General features: G+C 43.4%; 1 protein-coding gene across 11 annotated transcripts in view; it reads left to right on the plus strand.

The window, feature by feature from the left end:
• The window catches only part of csmd3b (CUB and Sushi multiple domains 3b), a 140,729-nt gene that overhangs the window by 62,100 nt on the left and 60,213 nt on the right, over positions 1-18,416 (plus strand). For 9 of the 11 annotated variants that reach the window (XM_049750685.2, XM_049750686.2, XM_049750687.2 and 6 more), the window contains exons 5-6: positions 8,912-9,119; positions 16,444-16,556. In XM_049750685.2, coding sequence (XP_049606642.1) covers positions 8,912-9,119; positions 16,444-16,556 — 321 coding nt within the window. The remainder of the gene's footprint in view (positions 1-8,911; positions 9,120-16,443; positions 16,557-18,416) is intronic. The other 2 variants (XM_049750693.2, XM_049750695.2) reach the window with 2 other exon arrangements.

Consider the following 18,416-nt stretch of genomic DNA (forward strand, 5'->3'; position numbering starts at 1 on the left):
ATACAAATGTGTGGAAGCAGTGGAATGAAGGGACACGTCATACTTTAAGGGACAAAATTGTGTTGAGGAAGAAGTTGGAGGTTTAAGATGCGGTTTCTCCCGATCAGCGGAACATTAAAAATTAAATGCGGTGTCCAATCACAAATGCCTTTACAACAATGGGAGCAGCTAACTCGATTCATAATATAAAATAGAGAAGCGTTGCGATTCATGCCGGGGGCGAGACGAGGAAGACTTTGTAGGAGCAACATGAAAAGCTTTTTAAGCTCGTTAAAATGGAAACGTGACTACTCACTTTTTATCTGCACGTTTTTAATGACGTCTGACAACGCTAGAGTTGTAAAAAACACATCCCACCTTTAAATTTGACTGACCTCCACTAAGTACCCGAACCTCAAGCAGGTCTTTTGGACTGCACCTAACTTTGCTGCAAAACTTTCAAACCCATTTTTCATCTCCCAGTAAATTTGTAATTACACAAAAGTGAATAATCAGCAAAGCAAGGTCACAGCTCCACCGAGCATTTACCGTGTGACGTGTCTGATGATAATCTTGCTCAATTACTCTTAAATGACAATAACGAGCAATGTGTCATGCATTGCAGTTTTGGAAGTGACACTTCACAAGTGTACTATTTGAATGTTTTGAGTTAATGAACCTCGATGCACCTCGGTGTGCGTGACGGTCGTCTTCCTCGTGTTTTTTTAGTATACCGACTTCTCCCTGCCCTGGGGAGGGGAATCCCTGGCTGATTGACAGCCCTATCCCCAGTTGTCATGGAAATGATGATGGATGTGTTTGTTTGTTTTTTCAGGGAGGATGGGGGGGGCGGGCGGTTACCGCCGAGACCACTGTTGTGGCGCTACATCTGCATGCATAATGCCCTTTTTAGCATAAATGGACGAGGCAACGCGGTGAGACGACATGTTGCTTGTGCGCTATACAGATTAGATGGAAATTTCCGTTAAGTAGGACGCATTGCACGGGAAATACGCACGTAGTCGTCAAAGCTTAATGAAATTTCTGCTTGGCGGAGGTCCGCATCGTGGACTTTGCGATAAAATTGAAATTTCAGGGGAACCAGTCGTCTATTTTTGGTGTGTTTTGCCGAGACACCTATTTTTATATGATTTTCCACTAAATTCCCATGTGGACTGCTCTCCCATCACACAGTCAGGTGTGTGAATGCACATTTTCTGATTATTTTCACATTTCTCCATCCATCCTAGAACAGCAATGAATGAAGTGGTGCACAAGGGCTCTTTTCACATATATTCAAGTCATTTATATTCATTTCCCATGGACCGGCTACACATGCGGCATAAAAGTAATCTCACAAACGTACATCCCCCGAGGAGCAACACTATTTTTGTTTATATTGGACGTTTAGCTCAACTAACATGAACGCGCAACGATGACACGAGAACAATAACCACACACTGTTGCAGCTTTGCGTTTTGTTTGTGTGCACAAGTGCTTCACCCACAGGGAGGAAGCCAATCAAGCTGTTCACCTATGCATGGCATTGAGATATCCAGATATTCTATTTCCAGGAAATAGTCGGTGGCGAGCGAAGGGAAGCTAGTTAAATGTTTGAATGCATGCACTGGTGATAACGCGTACTATCAAAAGGGGTTGCTTCATGTTCATTCGCAGGATGTCAAAATATTTTGATCTCTGCTAGGACATTAAATTTTTAAACTTACATGTATTGAATATTAGAAGTGCATTGCCCCCCAGCGGACCGCTTTGGTGTCATCAATAATTCAAAATGCGCACTAACTCGTTGGCGTGCGCGCCGGCCGGCCGAGCCGAGCCGAGCCGAGCCGCTAACGCACTAACGGATCACGCAGGGTCAAATTCTGCGCGCGCACCGAGTTGAAAATGAGCTTGTTTTTCTCCACAGGAATGGAGAGGCAACAAGGAAATAGAGACACATTTCAAAAAAATGAAAACAAAATGAATGCAATTGGCCTTTCTGTCATGACTCAACAACATGAATAGGAGATGGTGGGTGGGTTACAAATTGGAGAAAATTGATAGAAAAGCCAAAGTAGAGCACCCGAAGGTGGTGGTCTGACTGCGTGATTCTATCACTCATGTTTTTCAAAGGGTTATTTCATTTTGAGTCAGTAACCTCGTGATATGTCAGCCATGTTTGCGTCACTGTTTTTGTTTGTTGCACCATGCCAGATCTTTCCTTCACAACTTTGCGACGGACTCATGTGTTTGCGTCAACGACAGCGCGCAGCTGTCTCGTTTGGCTTAAGTCATCGCTCGCTTCGTCAGACGTCTTATTAGCCTTCTCATCCGCTATGTCAATTGCGGATTGTGAACAAGCATCTTGCGAGTAAACAACAAGCCGGCTCAGCGCAGACCATCTGGGATCGCTATCTTTAATTTACCTCCTCAAACAATCTTCAATCCTCTTTCTCACTGTGACTATCTGCATCGGAGTTATTCATCTGTCTTCTCATCTCCCTTTTGTCTTCCCAACAATCCTCCCGCCCCTCCGTCACCGTCTTGATCTTCGTCTTTATCCGATATCCATTCGTCATATTTTACATTCATCCTGCGGTGGGCCGCCCACCCGCTTCCACTGTGACTTCTAATTGGTTTTGCCTTGCCTCAAGCCCCCAACTTTTGAAATCATCCGTCATCACCCCCCCTTTTCTTCCCCTGTCGTAAAGAATCTCCCTCGTTGGTTGGAAGTTAGCTTCGAGTGGAGCCAGGTTCTGCGTTTGGGTCTGCCGCAAGGGCTCTCTTGACGCGTAAGTGACGAGGATGGAGTGTGACTTTGTCCTGGAGTGGAGGGATACCAAAGCAAAAGGAGCGTAACATTAACTCAGGCCTTGTTTGATTTTAGTGTTCCAATCAATGTGTTGCTGTGCTCCGCCCACATTGGATGGTAGATGAAAAACCTTTAACAGAACATGTGTTGTAGATACGATGAAATCGAATACTAACAATGGAGCAACACATGGTGACACATAATATAACCATAGTAACAGATACATATGCTTTGTCATCTGCAAAAAAAAAAAAAAAAACAACTAAGCAGTTTACGGAGTTACTTACAGAAGTTGTGAAAAGCTTTTTGTTTATGCATGACTGCATGATGCTGCCCCCGGTGGACACAACAGATGGAGCAGCAATGAATTAATCAGGATGCTCAAGCTGTTTAAACGTCTATTATTATAACGATATATTTTTTCATAAATGATAATATTATAGAGTTCCTGAATTCCTAATTCAAATTACTTAAATTTTTTTGGGGTGGTGGCAGCACCTGAATAATGGACTTTGCATTCATTTCAATGGAGTCGGGTGACAAGAAATTTTATGAGCTTTGTCACAGAGGAGATTAAACTCTCCAGACACAAATTTAGTGAGAAACCAACACCATGTGAGAGAGCAGGACAGGATAGGAGCCCTGCCCTGGATTCGTTTAAAAATAAATACAAAAAAATCCTATCTTGCCTGGTGGCTAAGAGGCTATTTAAAAAAAAAGATAAAATAAGCATGCTAAAAGTAGTTTGTTTTCTTCCTGCCATATAGGTCAGGTTCGATAAACTTGTCAAAAAAAGAAAGCAACAAAAAAAAATTAAAAGCTGCCGTATGGCTTTGTTCTGCTGTCACTTCCCCCGCTTTTTATTTTCGCCCGTGAACAAACAATTGGACGAGACGTATTAAAGTTGACCTTGTTTTGGTGTCTCATCGCTGATGACTCTCTCTTCTGTCCATCATCTGGTGGCGTTTCATCCCAGTCTTGACAGGATTACAAGATAGCCTCCTTGTAGTCCTTGTAGGGAATGCCACCACAATCAATGTCCACCGGTGAAGCACTCGGTTACGACTTTTAACCATTGCAAAGTCCTTGAAACATCTGTCAGCTTCTCAATTGCTTATTTTCATCTATCAACAAGTCGAGGGAAATTGCAGGCAGAAAAGCCGGGAAGTATTTAAGTGCCGTCTCTAACCGAGCACAAATGAGTCATTTCACATTGTGACTTTTATCCGCATCTTTATGGGTGCACTGATGAAATAAAATTAGGCATTATATGTGAGCTTGTTGTGTTTTAATGGCACCTTACAGCCTGTATAAACCCGAGGTAGTCTTGAAGGAATTGCCAGGATATGGACAATTAAGAATTGTATTTTTTTTTTTTGTACGTTGCGAGACGTGTGGCATTTATCTATCAAATCCTTTGTGACAGCATCTTATTAAGGCGGCTGTAAGAGCTGACAGCAATCTGCTAAAAATTCTCACGTCGGAAACGCAAGTGACACTTCTCACAGCGCGGCGTCATAATTTTTTTTTTCCTAAGCGCTTTCTTGTCGTGCGTGACCTTTTTTCATGCGACAAACGCTTTCTTCTCCTTCTTCTTCTCTTGCGCTAAAAGTTAATGGGACCCCGGGGATGTTACTTGTAGCAATCCACAATGCCTCATGTGGTGATTAACGTGGTGGTCTGTGTGAGTTTGCCTTTATTATAACCCTCCCTCACTGGACACTTTGCACCTGCGAGGTTTGAAGAGATTCAAAGTTGACCGAAGACTCCCCCGAATTAGCTGTATTAAAAATAATGTGTTATTTTTATTATTATTATCAATATTGGTATTATTAGTATGACTATATTAATAAATAGATTTAAATTTCTCACATTGTTTCCTTCTCCCTGTTTGATGTACGAGTTCATTTTTATTTTTTTCGACTTTTTTTTCTGGGATAAAGAAGAATGTGAATTCGATTAGCTGCTTGTAGACCAATGGAGCGTTTTTTTGTCAGGGCCATGATGCGTTCAACTCCCGCTATTTGTTTTAGATGTCACAGATGACATTTAACATTCAGCGATAACGGGGGTCTCTCCAAGGCGGTATTCCATACACATCCGCCAATGCAACTTAAATGCGTGTGAATAATAGCAAGGGAGCTGTGTAGAGCGAATGAGCGGGAGAGGCAATCAATCACAACTTTGAGGAGTTAGTCGTCGAGCTGGATCATTTAGAAACTCTTCACAACACCCAAATGAGAAAACGGAGTGGGTGTTTGATTCATTCATCTTGATCCCACTCCAGATTTAGACAGACGCCGTCTTGTCTCTTTTGCTTTGTTTACCCTTAACTTGTACCCCTGCCTCTGATCGTTCTTCTTGGCTGAGATAATTTCCAAAGCAACGGGGGCGGCGTTCGCTCAACGACGGCGAGAGAAATGAAGCGTCGTCGGGATGCACGCAAAATGATTGATTTGTCAACCGCCGTCGCTCTCGTGGGATCGTTTACTCGAGGGGAACGTGCCGACGCAAAACAAAAAGATTCCGGCGGTGGTTGGTGTCTTGCTGTGAGGTGTTAATCACGGACCCCTTTCACGCAGGGAACCCCTCAAAAGTGGCACATCACAGATACTTTGACTCCCTACAGAGCCTTAAAAAGTCATTGAATCATTCATTCTAAAAAGAAAGCCTTCAATGACATTGTGTTCTTAAAAAGGGGGTCAAACAATATCAATGGTTGGGGAATGAACTACAGCGGCTTCATGACATGCGAATTTGATCTAACTTGGAAATCGAATGCAATCGGGGTCAAACGCTCGCACTGTCGGAATTAAAAACGCCATCCATCATGGCCGCTGTTACGCATCTCCTCCATCCGTATGATGGAGCGTTCCATGGCGCTTCTGCCTTAATTGGACTAAATGTCGGGCAAGTTAGTTGAGTGGCAGGCAGCAGCTGCTCCTTGATTTGTGGGCAGATGGTGGGCGGCACTGAAGGTCACCGCGTCGACTCTGTTTACTCCATGTTGTCACTTTTTCTGATGCTATATATATGTAGAGCCGCCGAGCGAGGGACGACGACTGACAACGAAAGACTCTGACCGGGGTAAATGTTGTTATTTATAAAAGTCACCTGACTCTAAACACCAAATAAATAGCCACTAGCTTAATGCTGTCGTAATACAAAAAGCCAAGGTGGGTTAAGAGAAATTAGAATTGCTTGGGAAAGTCCAGATGGTGTCAGATGGCATCAGGTTCCTCGCGCGGTATCAATCCAAGTGGAAATGGATTCCCCTCGGAGGAAAGTGAGGCAGACGTCTTTCGTGGAAGTGCCGATGGGCAATGTTGGAAAGCTTCAACTGGTTACTGTTGAGGAATGACCTATGAAGTGTTGTTATTGAAAATGGAGGAAAGTAAAATGACATGGAGACGATGGGGGGGGGGTCTTTCAACAAATTGTGTCCGGAGGCGTTTGAGATGTTTATTCAACTGCAGATGGGACGCCAGTGAGCAGTTATATTACATTTTATGTTAGGTGAAGAAGAAAAATAAAAAGGGTTGTTATGGAGAAATTCACTGCACATATAGAGTCCATTTAATTGTTCCCAGCAGGTAAACTCGGGAGCAAGCGGTACTGCTTGAGACTGACCGATGGCTATACATGGAGCAGTACCACACACTATAGAAGGCAACCTTGATGGATGGCTGGGTGGATGTAGATAAAGAGCAGTCAAGGAAGAATGGATGCAGCCTGAAGTCGGGAAAAAAAGCATATGATGTACACAGGTCGTAATCCCTTCATGCTGACAGCGGCTGATTGAACCCATGGTGTTTTTGGAATTTGTGTGCCGGGGGATATTGGAGATTTCACTCGATGCAAACAAGAGCTGGAGTTATAGTGGTAGTGGTAGAAGAGGTGGAGAAAAAAAAGTATTGAAAGCAATCAGGAGCAAGAAGAGCAAAGAGGAGGAGATCTCCAGAAAGCACGCAGCGAGACGGAGAGGGATAAAGAAGGAATACGCCGATGACTGGGATATTGATGACAGCGCAGCGGGGGGTTTATGGTAAACGCAGGCGGGGATAAGCAAGTTAAGAAGCAGGGATCAAAGCCCCCAATGCCTCATGAGAAGGAGTGGAGGAGAACAAAAGATCAGTGTGAAGATTTCCGCTGGGATTCATTGTTGGCCCTCGGTCACCGGGTCCCCATTTGTCGTACGAGTCCGTCATATTAAACAATATGAGCGGTGAAAGGGAGGTTTAAAAACAAAATGAAAAGGATTATGGTGAAATGCTGTGAAATATAGCACAGAAAAAAAGCACTCATCAATGTACATGGCCTACTGACACTCGGGTGCTGCTGTTTTGGCTAGCAACTGTATTTGTACACTTTGAGGATCATTTACACACAGGTAGTAGAGAATTTATTCCTTAGCTCTTCTGACTTCTGCATACCAAACGAGCAGTACCAGCTAAGGCATGTCGAAAAAAAATCGGTCCGCATTGTGTTAAAGCTTGCGTTGGGTGGAAAAGATTCCACTCGACTGCAGGAAAAGGTAAAGAAAGGGCTAAAGTGTAGCTCGCTGATGTGATCTGAAATGACACACACGTGCACACACACAAGTCCATCTTGCGGGTCAATGCTTAGGTGCTGAAACACAAGTCGGGCCTCCCCAGGTTGCCGTGTGCAGCACAAGTATATCACTAAAGTGCAACCGGGCGGCAAAGAAACGCGCTTGCTGATAGATGAACTCTCCGTTGGCCTCTGCCATGAAACCACAGCGGTAAAGTCAGTCCCGCCATTTCCCGCGTACCCTACGGGTATGTGATAACACAAACACAATACCTAAGGGGATGTTTCCTCTTTCGACAAACCACAGTGATGTCCGTACAGAATGCGGCGGGAGACGGCGCCGGTGTCAGACATTTTCTCACCTTCTGCAAATTGCCAGGTCGCTCCCCCACCGATGCGCCGCCATTTGCAGGGACTTTGAGGCCAAAGGTGTGAAGGCAGCTTACAAATGTTTGTCCTTAAGCAAACAGGCTATGTAGCCCCCCCTGGGTGGATGACATTGCCAGTTCTGTCTTAAACTAATTCCTTTTAAACATTACCTTTATAGTGCTTCTTTGATGGTAGGAAACGACATGGCAACAGCATGAACACTAAACACATTTGTTACTTTACATTACTTCAATACATTTAAAAGAAAATCCTCCTTTTTCTTTCCCGTTCCTTTCATCACACGTCTTTTTTTGCTTTCACCGACCCGCTCCCGAGATCCCCGCTTCTATTCCTGGCTCGTTCTGTGGCGTACTCGGCGTCTACTGTGTGAGTGTGCGTGCCTGATGTGGTGACTGTGCGTCTGCTTTTTTTGGGGCGGGGTGTTGCCACCCTGAAGGCGGCACCCCCTGTGGCTACCTGGAGGGTGGCGCGCTTCGCTGTCAAAGAACCCATCAGCAAATGCAGTTGGAAGCTTGATTGTTTCTGCTGGGAAACTGCACTTGCCGGTGTCTGTGTCCTTTGTAAGAATGTGTTGTCGACCCAATTTGTCATGTGTCTATTAATAAATTATACAGTTATAATTTATATTCACAGTTGAAAAGGGTTTTGACATTGCATCTTTTTCCACTGGGGCACCAAATTAAGCAGCAATTGCTAACTACTAACATCTGATGCCCCAGCGGAGCAAAAAGGTCCAATGGCATACGATGTTTCCCCTCCAACCCCGTCCTCTGTATAAATTATATGTTTATAATTTATGCCGTGTGCACAGCGCCGATCCATGTGTCTTTATCTGTTACGCAGCAAATCAGGCAATAGTCGCCAATTGAGGAGAGAGGGCGTCAAATGTCGAGCACGGGAATTGCAGCCCAACCTCCCGCACAAATCTTTAATTGCTACTTTTCTGATCATTATCAATTGGCAAGTCCATTTTTAACATCAGCACGTATTGGGAGAGAGAAGCTGGGGCGTTGGGCTGTCTTGCCTGCTTGGTGTAGTGGAAATCAGTTTCCCATTCCATTATTTTTTTTCCGAATTGACCCACCCGTCAAAAAAAAAAAAAAAAGTCTGCCCTTCAGTCCCTCCTCCTCCTCTCCCTAACCCAGGTTTTTCTATTTGTCACTCTGATTTGATTGACAGCTGAGGACACATGTGGGGGCACTGTGCGGGGCGGCAGTGGGGTGGTGACCAGTCCCGGTTACCCCGGCAACTATGGTAACCAGGCCGACTGTACTTGGATCCTATTGGCCGAACCCGGAGACACCATCTCTGTCGTCTTTACAGACTTCCACACTGAGGAGAAATATGACTACCTGGAGGTGGAGGGATCAGAGCCCCCAACCATCTGGTGAGTTCCGCTCATTATCCTGTTTGGATGGCAAGATGTTGTATGACAAATATCCATTTGAGTTCCTTCAAGGTGAAGACTTGAGAATTGATGATTACTGGTTTTCATTGGATTGTTTATATATTCACGTTTTCCGTAGCCATATTGTCCCTATTTATGATCATGCGTTAAAGTGAGGTAGCGATAGCCTACGGCAGAGCTTCTCCGGGGACCCTTTACGGGGAAGAGAGTTTTTCCAAGGCCCTTTTAATCCAAATGCCAATTGAGCATAAATACCATGCGCACCACTAAATGTCATGGGAATTATAATTATTTAGCCGCTTATTAGTCAAGAAACCAGAGCATAATGTACTGTAGGTTATATTGGAACTGCATTTGCTTTAGAAAATAGATTTGTGTGCAAGTCGACATGGGCAAAAGCTGTGAGATCAGTCGCTGTCCGATTTGATAGCTCGCAGTCTAATTGGGCCTAAAATAAGGAAGGGCGGAGTCTTGGATTAAGGGAGCCGACTGTAGAGCATTAGCATCTCCCGACCTTGCAGCCAGCAACCACCTTTCAGCCTTATAACAGCCTCAATCCCGTGTTACTTTCCTCGAGAAGGATAAGTTACGCCAACTATGTGTCAAAGTCCACACCGATCTGGCTGAATGGGCTGCGGTGCGCAACTGAAATCCCCCTGTCGCATTTATTTTGCAAATATGAACTTTTCAACTCCATTCCAGACGGGGGCTCGGTTGAGATGTGGAATAAACTAACAATGTCTCCCTGGAGACGTCAGCGCATCCCGTCCGCTGTTTAGCCTGACTCACTTCTGTCTTTTGAAAAAATCCTGTCAAAACATTTACGTGTGCAAACCAATTTTTGAAAGCTTTTCATAACGTAAAGGTCTCTACGGCATTCACAGAAGGAGAGAAACTAGCATACTACAATATTTTGGTCAATAGTGGCCCGGGTTCACGGTGTAGACAACATTACAACTCATCATGCCCCCCCCCCCCCCCCCCCCACCCCTCAGATCAATTACACACTAATAGCCTGCACTGTGATTAGATCCACATTGGTTACAACCTGGGCTAATCAATACCCTAATTTGCCAAAATCGATGAGCAGTTGGAGGCTATGAAATATTGTTTTGAGTCAACCACTTGACAATACATAAAGGCCATTTTGTGTTATGGAAATGAGGCTGCTGTCTTTGGACTCGGCAACAAGGTTAAATGCGGAATCGTCATTCAAGTAATTGTCAACGATTGCATGTTTTTGGTTAAGAGGCAGTGAGGGAAGAAGCCGCCATGTTAGTCAGAAGACCTTGCGCCAAATTCTTGCGTGCACCTCACGCAAACAGCTGTCGCCATCGTGTCATGAATCTTTTTTGTGCGGCGGCCGTCTTCACACACTACAATTAGTTAATGTTTGTCCTTTGTGTCCCCTGCAAAAACTGCTGAAGCCTCATGTTGACAAAGTGGCTCTGTTGACTCGGCTCTTCCCATTAGCCAGACCGGAATTATTTAAAAAAAAAAAAAAAAGACCCTGAAGGCAATTTGACTTAGCAACATGAAATTAGTTAGCTGTGGTTATTGTGTGTAGGGCCACAAAAAAAGTCTCAAGACACCATGCCTAAAAAGATACACCGAGTCTGCCGTTTTGGTTCGAAGCAGCCATTTTGAGATTATTATTATTATTATTGCTATTTCTACAGAAACTAATGGCAGAGATTATGTCCAACTGCTATCAAATCTTTGGCAAAATGAGGTTTTCGAGCTTTGCATGTGTTCACAATAAAAGCAATTCTAAACGTTAACGAGAAAGCTTTATATTATTATTATTTTTTTTAAATCGCGTTTGCATGATTTAAACACACAACAACCTTTGCTTTTCTGGAAACTAGGTCAGTTTGCCGCTAAGCTCCTTGTTTACTGATTTTCCACTGGCAAATTGCAGGGGGGTGAAGGTAGACGTTAAAATGTTCTGCCGGCAATTAACATGCAACGCTAATGGCGGCCGCCGCTAATACCGCGAAGCGGTTACGAGAGTTAGGTATTTATCAGACAGCAGCAGTCTTTTGCGCACACAAACGGCCTATTTACATCCACACACTTGATCTGGCAGCCTCCCTCTCACGCTCAACTAATCAGTATGCAGCGAGTGGGTACTCGTGCCTGCGAGAGGAGTATATCAATATGAGCTAAGTGCCTGTAATCCTAGCCTAACATTACGCACACAGACACACACGCACACACAAATGCAAGTGTTGCATTTTGTTGTTGCCCTTGAAAATGTGCTATCTGCCAGGAAGTAGCCTGCTGTTTAGTGATCTTTATGCGCGTCTACCGCACTTGACAGCACATCACCTTACACGCGATGCTGCTGTCTGGCCACATGTCGGGCTTCTATCATAGATTTTTTTTTTCAAGATTTGTTATTAGCATCCTTAGAAATGTGCAGAGTCAGGTCAGAGCTGAAGCCAGTGAAATGTCAAGCGTCGAGGAGTCGGATTGATGCGTTGGCGGTGGTTGCTCCTTGCAAATTATTCCATTTGCCATCATGAAACTTTTATTTGGTAACATTGTTAGCTGCCATACAAGTGTAAAGAGAAGTCAACGAGTGTATGAGACTAAAATGACACAAATTAAGAATATGACTTGCCCACATGTTTTTGTTGTTTTTAGTCTCCGACCCCTAAAAATGAACTACCCTAACTGCAAAACATATCAATCCATCGGGAATCCATTAGCGGGACTATTGGCCAAATGACTGTAAACAGACTTAGACTGAGACTATTTTTCCCGGCGGGTTGGAGGCTCCCTGCGACCTTCACATTTACCAAAGCCACCTTCTGCCATGCCGGCGAGGCAATCGAGGAGACCATTATGTAGTAATGCGCCAGGTGATGCATCGCCGACAAAGAGGTGCTTGCAGAGCGACAGAAGGGGCGGGGTGCCCAATTGGGGTGCCCAATTGGGGTCCCCTGAGAGCTAGCTGGAGCTAAAAGGACACAAGAAACTCGTCAAACGCAAGAATACCGCAATTAGATTACAAGCGTGTAAGCAATTAAGCGCTAATCCGCCGCCATGCGACTTGAATGTAGCTTCTGTACAGGATTAGCACGTGTGAAATTAGGCACAGAATGGCGGCAAAGGCGACCCATATTCTCCTCTGGGTTCTATCTTCAGCTATTAATCTGCCAAACGGTGTAAACATGACGCAAGCGTTGGGAAGGCTTGACATGTTGCCTATAGGCAAAGACACACTTAAATACCCGCTGTGCACAATTGCATTGAAATGGTGCATTGAAATGAATCAGGCTCCGATATGCTTCAAAACAGCTTAATCAAATTTTTCATTGAAAAAAATAAAAGGAAAGAATCAAAGTCAGGTGTATAATTAGATTAGTGTATGTTCATTTGATTGTGTGTGTGTGCAAAGAAAGTCACAATCAAAGCACATTAAGAGAAATGAAACAAAATAGGTCACTCCTGCTATGGCGGAACATTTTGTTCTTCACCAGCATCACTTTCGTGACTTGAACATGTTTTTGAAAAGATTTTGCTTGGACAAATGGTTTGAATGGAGATGCAGCAATTTCTATGCGGTGACAACACAAAGTGGCACTCGCAGTTTAATCAATGTACCATTGAACTGTTGTCGTTGTGTTTGGTGAATCTGTCGGGAACCAAAGCAGCCACAGCAGAAATGGCCGTTGCCGTCTTATTTTCTTCCTTCTACCCCCTGTTGTGGCTTTCAAGTTTCTCCACTCGATCGCAATATATGTACTTTTGAAGCTCTTTTTCGTTACTCGAGCTCATCCAGCATGTCTGTCGATAGCCCACCCTAAAAAAAAAACGTAGTCGATATTGGTATTGTGTATATTTGTGGTCTACGTCCTAGAGAAATATTTAATCAAAAAAATATATATAAAAGAAGGAAAAAATTAAATTGCCAGAATGCTCTGCGCCAAAACTGCAATGTGAAGAAATAAAGTGGAAAATAAAATGTCTGCGTATCTACTTGGATGCTTCTTTTTAGTGTCCTGCCAAAACATTTTTAATGGGTCTCTTGCATCCATTTGTGTCTCAGTGGAGTAATTATCTCATTAAAATAGTGATTTAAAAATAAATAATACAATTGACCCCTTGAGAACAAACCTATTTCATACATTTCCAAAGATTTGAATGTAAAAGTATGGAATGGGTCCATCAATAGACCGATATATTTATAGTGTTAAATAGGATGCATTGTTGTATACTGACACCAGGTGTTAGCATGTTAACACTATTCATTCTCATTAGAAATTACACCAGGCGCCGTTCATAAGTATCTGCAAACACTTTGCCAATTCAGATTGATGACTTGCTACATGCACGCGTGCAGGCCAGATGTCAAACACTTTTGCATCTGCAGGTTGCCATGTTTCTATATGTTTCCATCCCAAATTGATAGGTGGCACCCGTTAGCATATTAGCTCTTTGATCGTTTTTGTTGCTGTGTGAAAGTGCCTTCGCAGGGTTCTGTGCGAAAGGCACATGCTGAGACACCGAGTGAAAGGCCACGCCACGCAGTTTGGGTGTTTTATCTCCACAATGTGCAAGTTGATACTCATTCGTCGTTTTATGTTCTCATCATCCGCTTTGATATGCGCTCGCGTGCCGTCGTGGTTTATGTCCTTTGTCTTTCATGAGACAATTGGTGGTGGGGGGGATGCATTTAGAGGAGATAAGGGGGGGGCGTTGTGAACACCGATTACCCTCTGCCCACTTGAGATTGATAGCGAGTGACACACGTGTGCACACACACACATCCGTCTGCTGTCAGTGCAAACTGATTGATGACGGTTCCAACCAGACTACGTTCGGCCCGGCGGCATACTTCCGCCGAGTGCGTACGCTCGTCGGTGTGCGCGAGTGTGCAAGTGCGTGTAGCAGTTCCCACCTGTCTTAATTAGCCGGGGCTATTAAGACAGATTGCCTGATTAAAAAGCATTCCCCCAACTGTCTAATGGGCGCTCGCACTGTGCAAGCACGTGTGCTCGCCATGTTCCATGTCGTTTGGCCGATTGGTGGAGTCGGAGGTGAATTCTTAATGATTGACAGGTAAAATAATCCAAGAAGTGTTTATAGTTTTCTGTTTGCCATGCTTTAAACTGCTCAGTTAGTTCCATTGCATTGTTTGAACAAGAGTTGCCTTACAGCGTGTGGTACATTGTTCTCGTCTTTTATTAATATGCCGGAGTCCAAGTAGGAAAGTCGTGTCCAAATGTAGTCCACCCCCGTCTTCGGAAACGTCACAGAGCTCGTCTTCTGCGACACCCCTGAAGTGCTTTATCAGCCTTCGCTGTACATTTGGAGAGTGCGTCCGCCGTCGCCAACGCATGCCATGAGCGCAGATTAATGATTTAATAATGCTTTTGTCCTCGTGGCGGAAGTGAAGTCGAGTCCACTTAGAGTCTCCTCATGTTAGGTTTGAGAGCTCCACTGTGGAGAATGTACTTATGAGGATTTATTCAGATTTTATACAATGAAACAGATGCAGTCAATAGAAAGCAACATTTCTGATGCTTAGTTGGCCAAGCTTAAATAATGTTACTTGACTTGAATCAGCCTAGCTTGGGGTAACTTAGCCCTCCGGTTCGCCAACCCTTAGACATTTAACTTCAGCGACATCTTCTGCTTCAGTATCTTTTGGAATCATATTGTCACTTTGTTTGGTTAGCTAAGCTTCAGGTAACCCAATATTTTTACTCTTGGCGTGGCTTCAGGTCTTTTAGTTTCAGCTAACTGTGATTGATTAGTTCATTTTGGTTAGTGTTTATTTAATTGGATTTCTTTAGTCAGCTTGGGTTCAAGCTCAGTTCACTTTGCTCAGCTTCAGTTGGCTTTTTGCTTGATTCTGCACACCTTAATTGAGCTCATCTTCAATTACGGTTCACGCTGCAACTTTTTAATCAGCGCACACTATAGATTTATGATTTAATTCTTTTTTTATTATTAGATGGTCTTAGATATGCACACACCTCAGCTTTTAATGATGCACTGCAGGTAATGATGCCACTGCCAAAATGAAGCGACTTATTTGGAATACAGAGTACATTTGTTGGCCACCCGTCACAATTATAACTCAGGATGCGCAACAAGCGGCCGTGTTAATCCATCACAAACGTCCGCGAGTCCCCCCGGGAGTCTGGTGGCTTTGTCTGTTGTTTATTATAAATTCACTGCAGTAATATTTTACAGCTGGTGCCTTTAAAAAAAAAAGACCAATATAAAGTTAACGCACTAAATAAGCATGCATACTTATACACGATTAGTTTTAATCTAGTGTGTATTCACAATCATTTAGCGGCATGCAACGCAGTGTTTTTTTTAAACTCGTATTTTAAATATTAACCTCAATGTATTATATTTTCTAGTGTACAACAAGGTGGTCAATTCCATTATTTCTTTGTGGGGAAAAAAGTACTAATCAATTCCTTTAAGATGAATGCCTTGTACAACTCATAGCAAGTAGATGGCTCTAAATGTATTGTGTTGTGCAGGGTACCTAGTTATTTATGGGATTGTGATATTAATGCAAAATGAAGGTTAAGCACAGCTCACGAGGAGGCGACCCACTTGACATACTACAAGCTAACATTGTAGAAGCTCTGTGTGGAAAACAAATCACATTTCACTGTGTTGATTCAACTATAAATCATGTATGTTCACTGGCGGAGGAACAGGGGGGGCGGTGTGGGGGCACTGTCCCCCCCCAAAGGGCAGATCATTTGGGGATTTTCTGATTTCCTTCCCCCGGATTGGTTGGGTTTCTTTTTTTTTTGTGGATATATACTGGCTCAGCCAGTGTCTATATTTGCATTCAGTGTAGGTAGTTGCGAGGGCAGCGTTAGCCGGGCCGCTAACTGTACTAACCACTGTTGGCTAGGTCAAATCCTCCCGCCGCTGGGGAAAGCTGTGCAAGAACTATGAAAACGAATGATCATTTGCTCCTTCGTTATGTGCCATTGAGACATTCGGTTCATACTGCGTATAATAATAATAATGACACTAATAATGATGATAATCATCATAATAATTGCTTCATGTCACAGCAGGAAAGCCGCACAATTAGACAGTCAGCATCTGAATGTACGTACTATAATCCCGGATTTACCAGATTGCAATCCAATAATCATATCCTGAGTCGTGGTGAAGCAGCATGTGGCTCACTGCGTAAGGCGATTCTTGCACACTGTTGCGAGACCCTTTTAAAAGCCGCCACTGTCGTTCTGTGACTTTTTGGCGTCTTGCTTGGTGTGTTATAGAAATGTGTTTTTGTTGTGTGTTGCAGGTTGTCAGGCAGCAATGTACCGTCACCTGTCATAAGCAACAAAAACTGGCTGCGCTTGCATTTTGTTACTGACAACAACCACCGGTACCGTGGTTTCAGCGCACACTATCAAGGTGAGTGAGCACACACAAAGTATTGGATCACCCTATCACAAATTTGTCAGTACAAGTATTTGTGTAAACATACAAAATCTCGACTCTAATGCAAGCCCATTTAATTTTCCAAGTCGTTGTTTCGTTTTTTTTTTAAAGGGTATTATAAAACAGACAACAAGCGCGCCAGTGGAAACATCATAAATCTCTCTTTCACATTTACAACCAGCCAACCATCACTGCGTTCGATACGTGCATTATTTATATCTGCGAGTAGCGGCTAGTGGCTAATATGTGACAGATTTATGATCCCCCAGTGAGAATATTCCAAATCTTTTCTTATCTCTTCATTTTTTAGACATTTCAAACCTACGCGTACCCAGATGGTCTCAATGTAAAGTAATTTATTATTATTATGTTTTAATTATAATGATTCCCCAATGCGATGCCCTTATATAGTTGTTATGATCGCATATGGCGCCTCACATATCTGTCAGTTTTTAATGAAGTTGATTCAAATCAGCAGTGGTTCGGCTAATGACGTAGAACCAAGTGAAAATAGGGGACGGTGATTGATTTTATTTATATCATTTATATAATCATTCTTTTAACATTTTCATTTATCAGAGAACCCTGTTGTTCTTGTAGAAATCCTTAACATTAAGGACTAAACGTGAACAAAAACTCACCAAATTTTCCACAAGCCTGGCGAAAATCGGGATATTTTTTTATCTTTTACCATTTATAATTCTCCCTCCCGATTGGCTGACTGACAAGCTGACCGCCTCCCCTCAGGGTCGGCCTAATTGATCTTGATTGATTGCCTAATTCCGTTTTAAAAGGTTAATCAGGGTTGTTAATGAAGGGTTGCGGTTGGAAAAAGTTCCTTGATTAATCAGCCGCCGGTTCCTTAACGAGCTAACGAGAGCTGTCAGTCATCCCCACTGCAAAAATATTATGATTATTGATTAGAAGGCTTCATACACTCACATCCACTTTATTACTGCATAAAACAAAATGTCAAACTCTTTTCCGTGTAGATCGTGAACAGCATTTTCTGACTAGCTGTCGTACTTCAACGAAACAAGCGCCATAATTGCAAAAGCAAAATTGCTGATAGGGAACCGGAACCCAACGTGTTTGCCGTTACTTGGAAATGATCTAAATTTCCATTGCCTCGCCCTTTGGACCCTCCGTGTGGGTAGTCAAGGTTAGTTCAGTTTAGCAACGCAAAACGATTTCAATATTTCTTTATTTTCCCCACTGCCCAGAGGGAGAGACAACATGAGCAAACATACTTTGGCAGACGGGCGTCGCTTTCCTAAGACGAGACCTCCCGGCGAGGCTTTGGCACCGCCAGCGAGATGGTCAGGCGTTCTTTGTGCGACTCTCTGTTTTAGCGTGTGCCTGTTTGTGTTGAGCCACAGGAGGTCAGCCAATTGGCTCGCATATCCATCTAATTGCGCTTCGCAAGACAAGAGTGGGGAAACGGTGACATTCAGCCAGGCGTCGCTTGGCTTTGTCTTAATATTTGCCCTGCTGTTGTCAACTAGTGTCTAATGAGCATATGCCGTGCCGTGATAGATGCTTTGTACAGTGCGTCAAATCATCACGTAATTGTAAATGGCATTAATTGATGAGAGGACGTTTGCACCCCGGTCGCAATAATAATCATATGATAATGCTATTTATGACGATGTTTGGTTGATGCGGTGACGAAATGACGCTCGGCCGTTTTGGTTATAATACAGTGCAGATTGGTATGAAGTCTACTACTCAATATTTATCAAATACATCTAAACATAATAGAATGCTCCATGTATTAAATGTGGTTATAAGAGTATGATGGATTTCTATTTTTTCCAGTGGTGAATGAGGTAC

The sequence above is a fragment of the Syngnathus scovelli genome, chromosome 19, assembly GCF_024217435.2.
Source record: "Syngnathus scovelli strain Florida chromosome 19, RoL_Ssco_1.2, whole genome shotgun sequence".
NCBI lineage: Eukaryota > Metazoa > Chordata > Actinopteri > Syngnathiformes > Syngnathidae > Syngnathus > Syngnathus scovelli.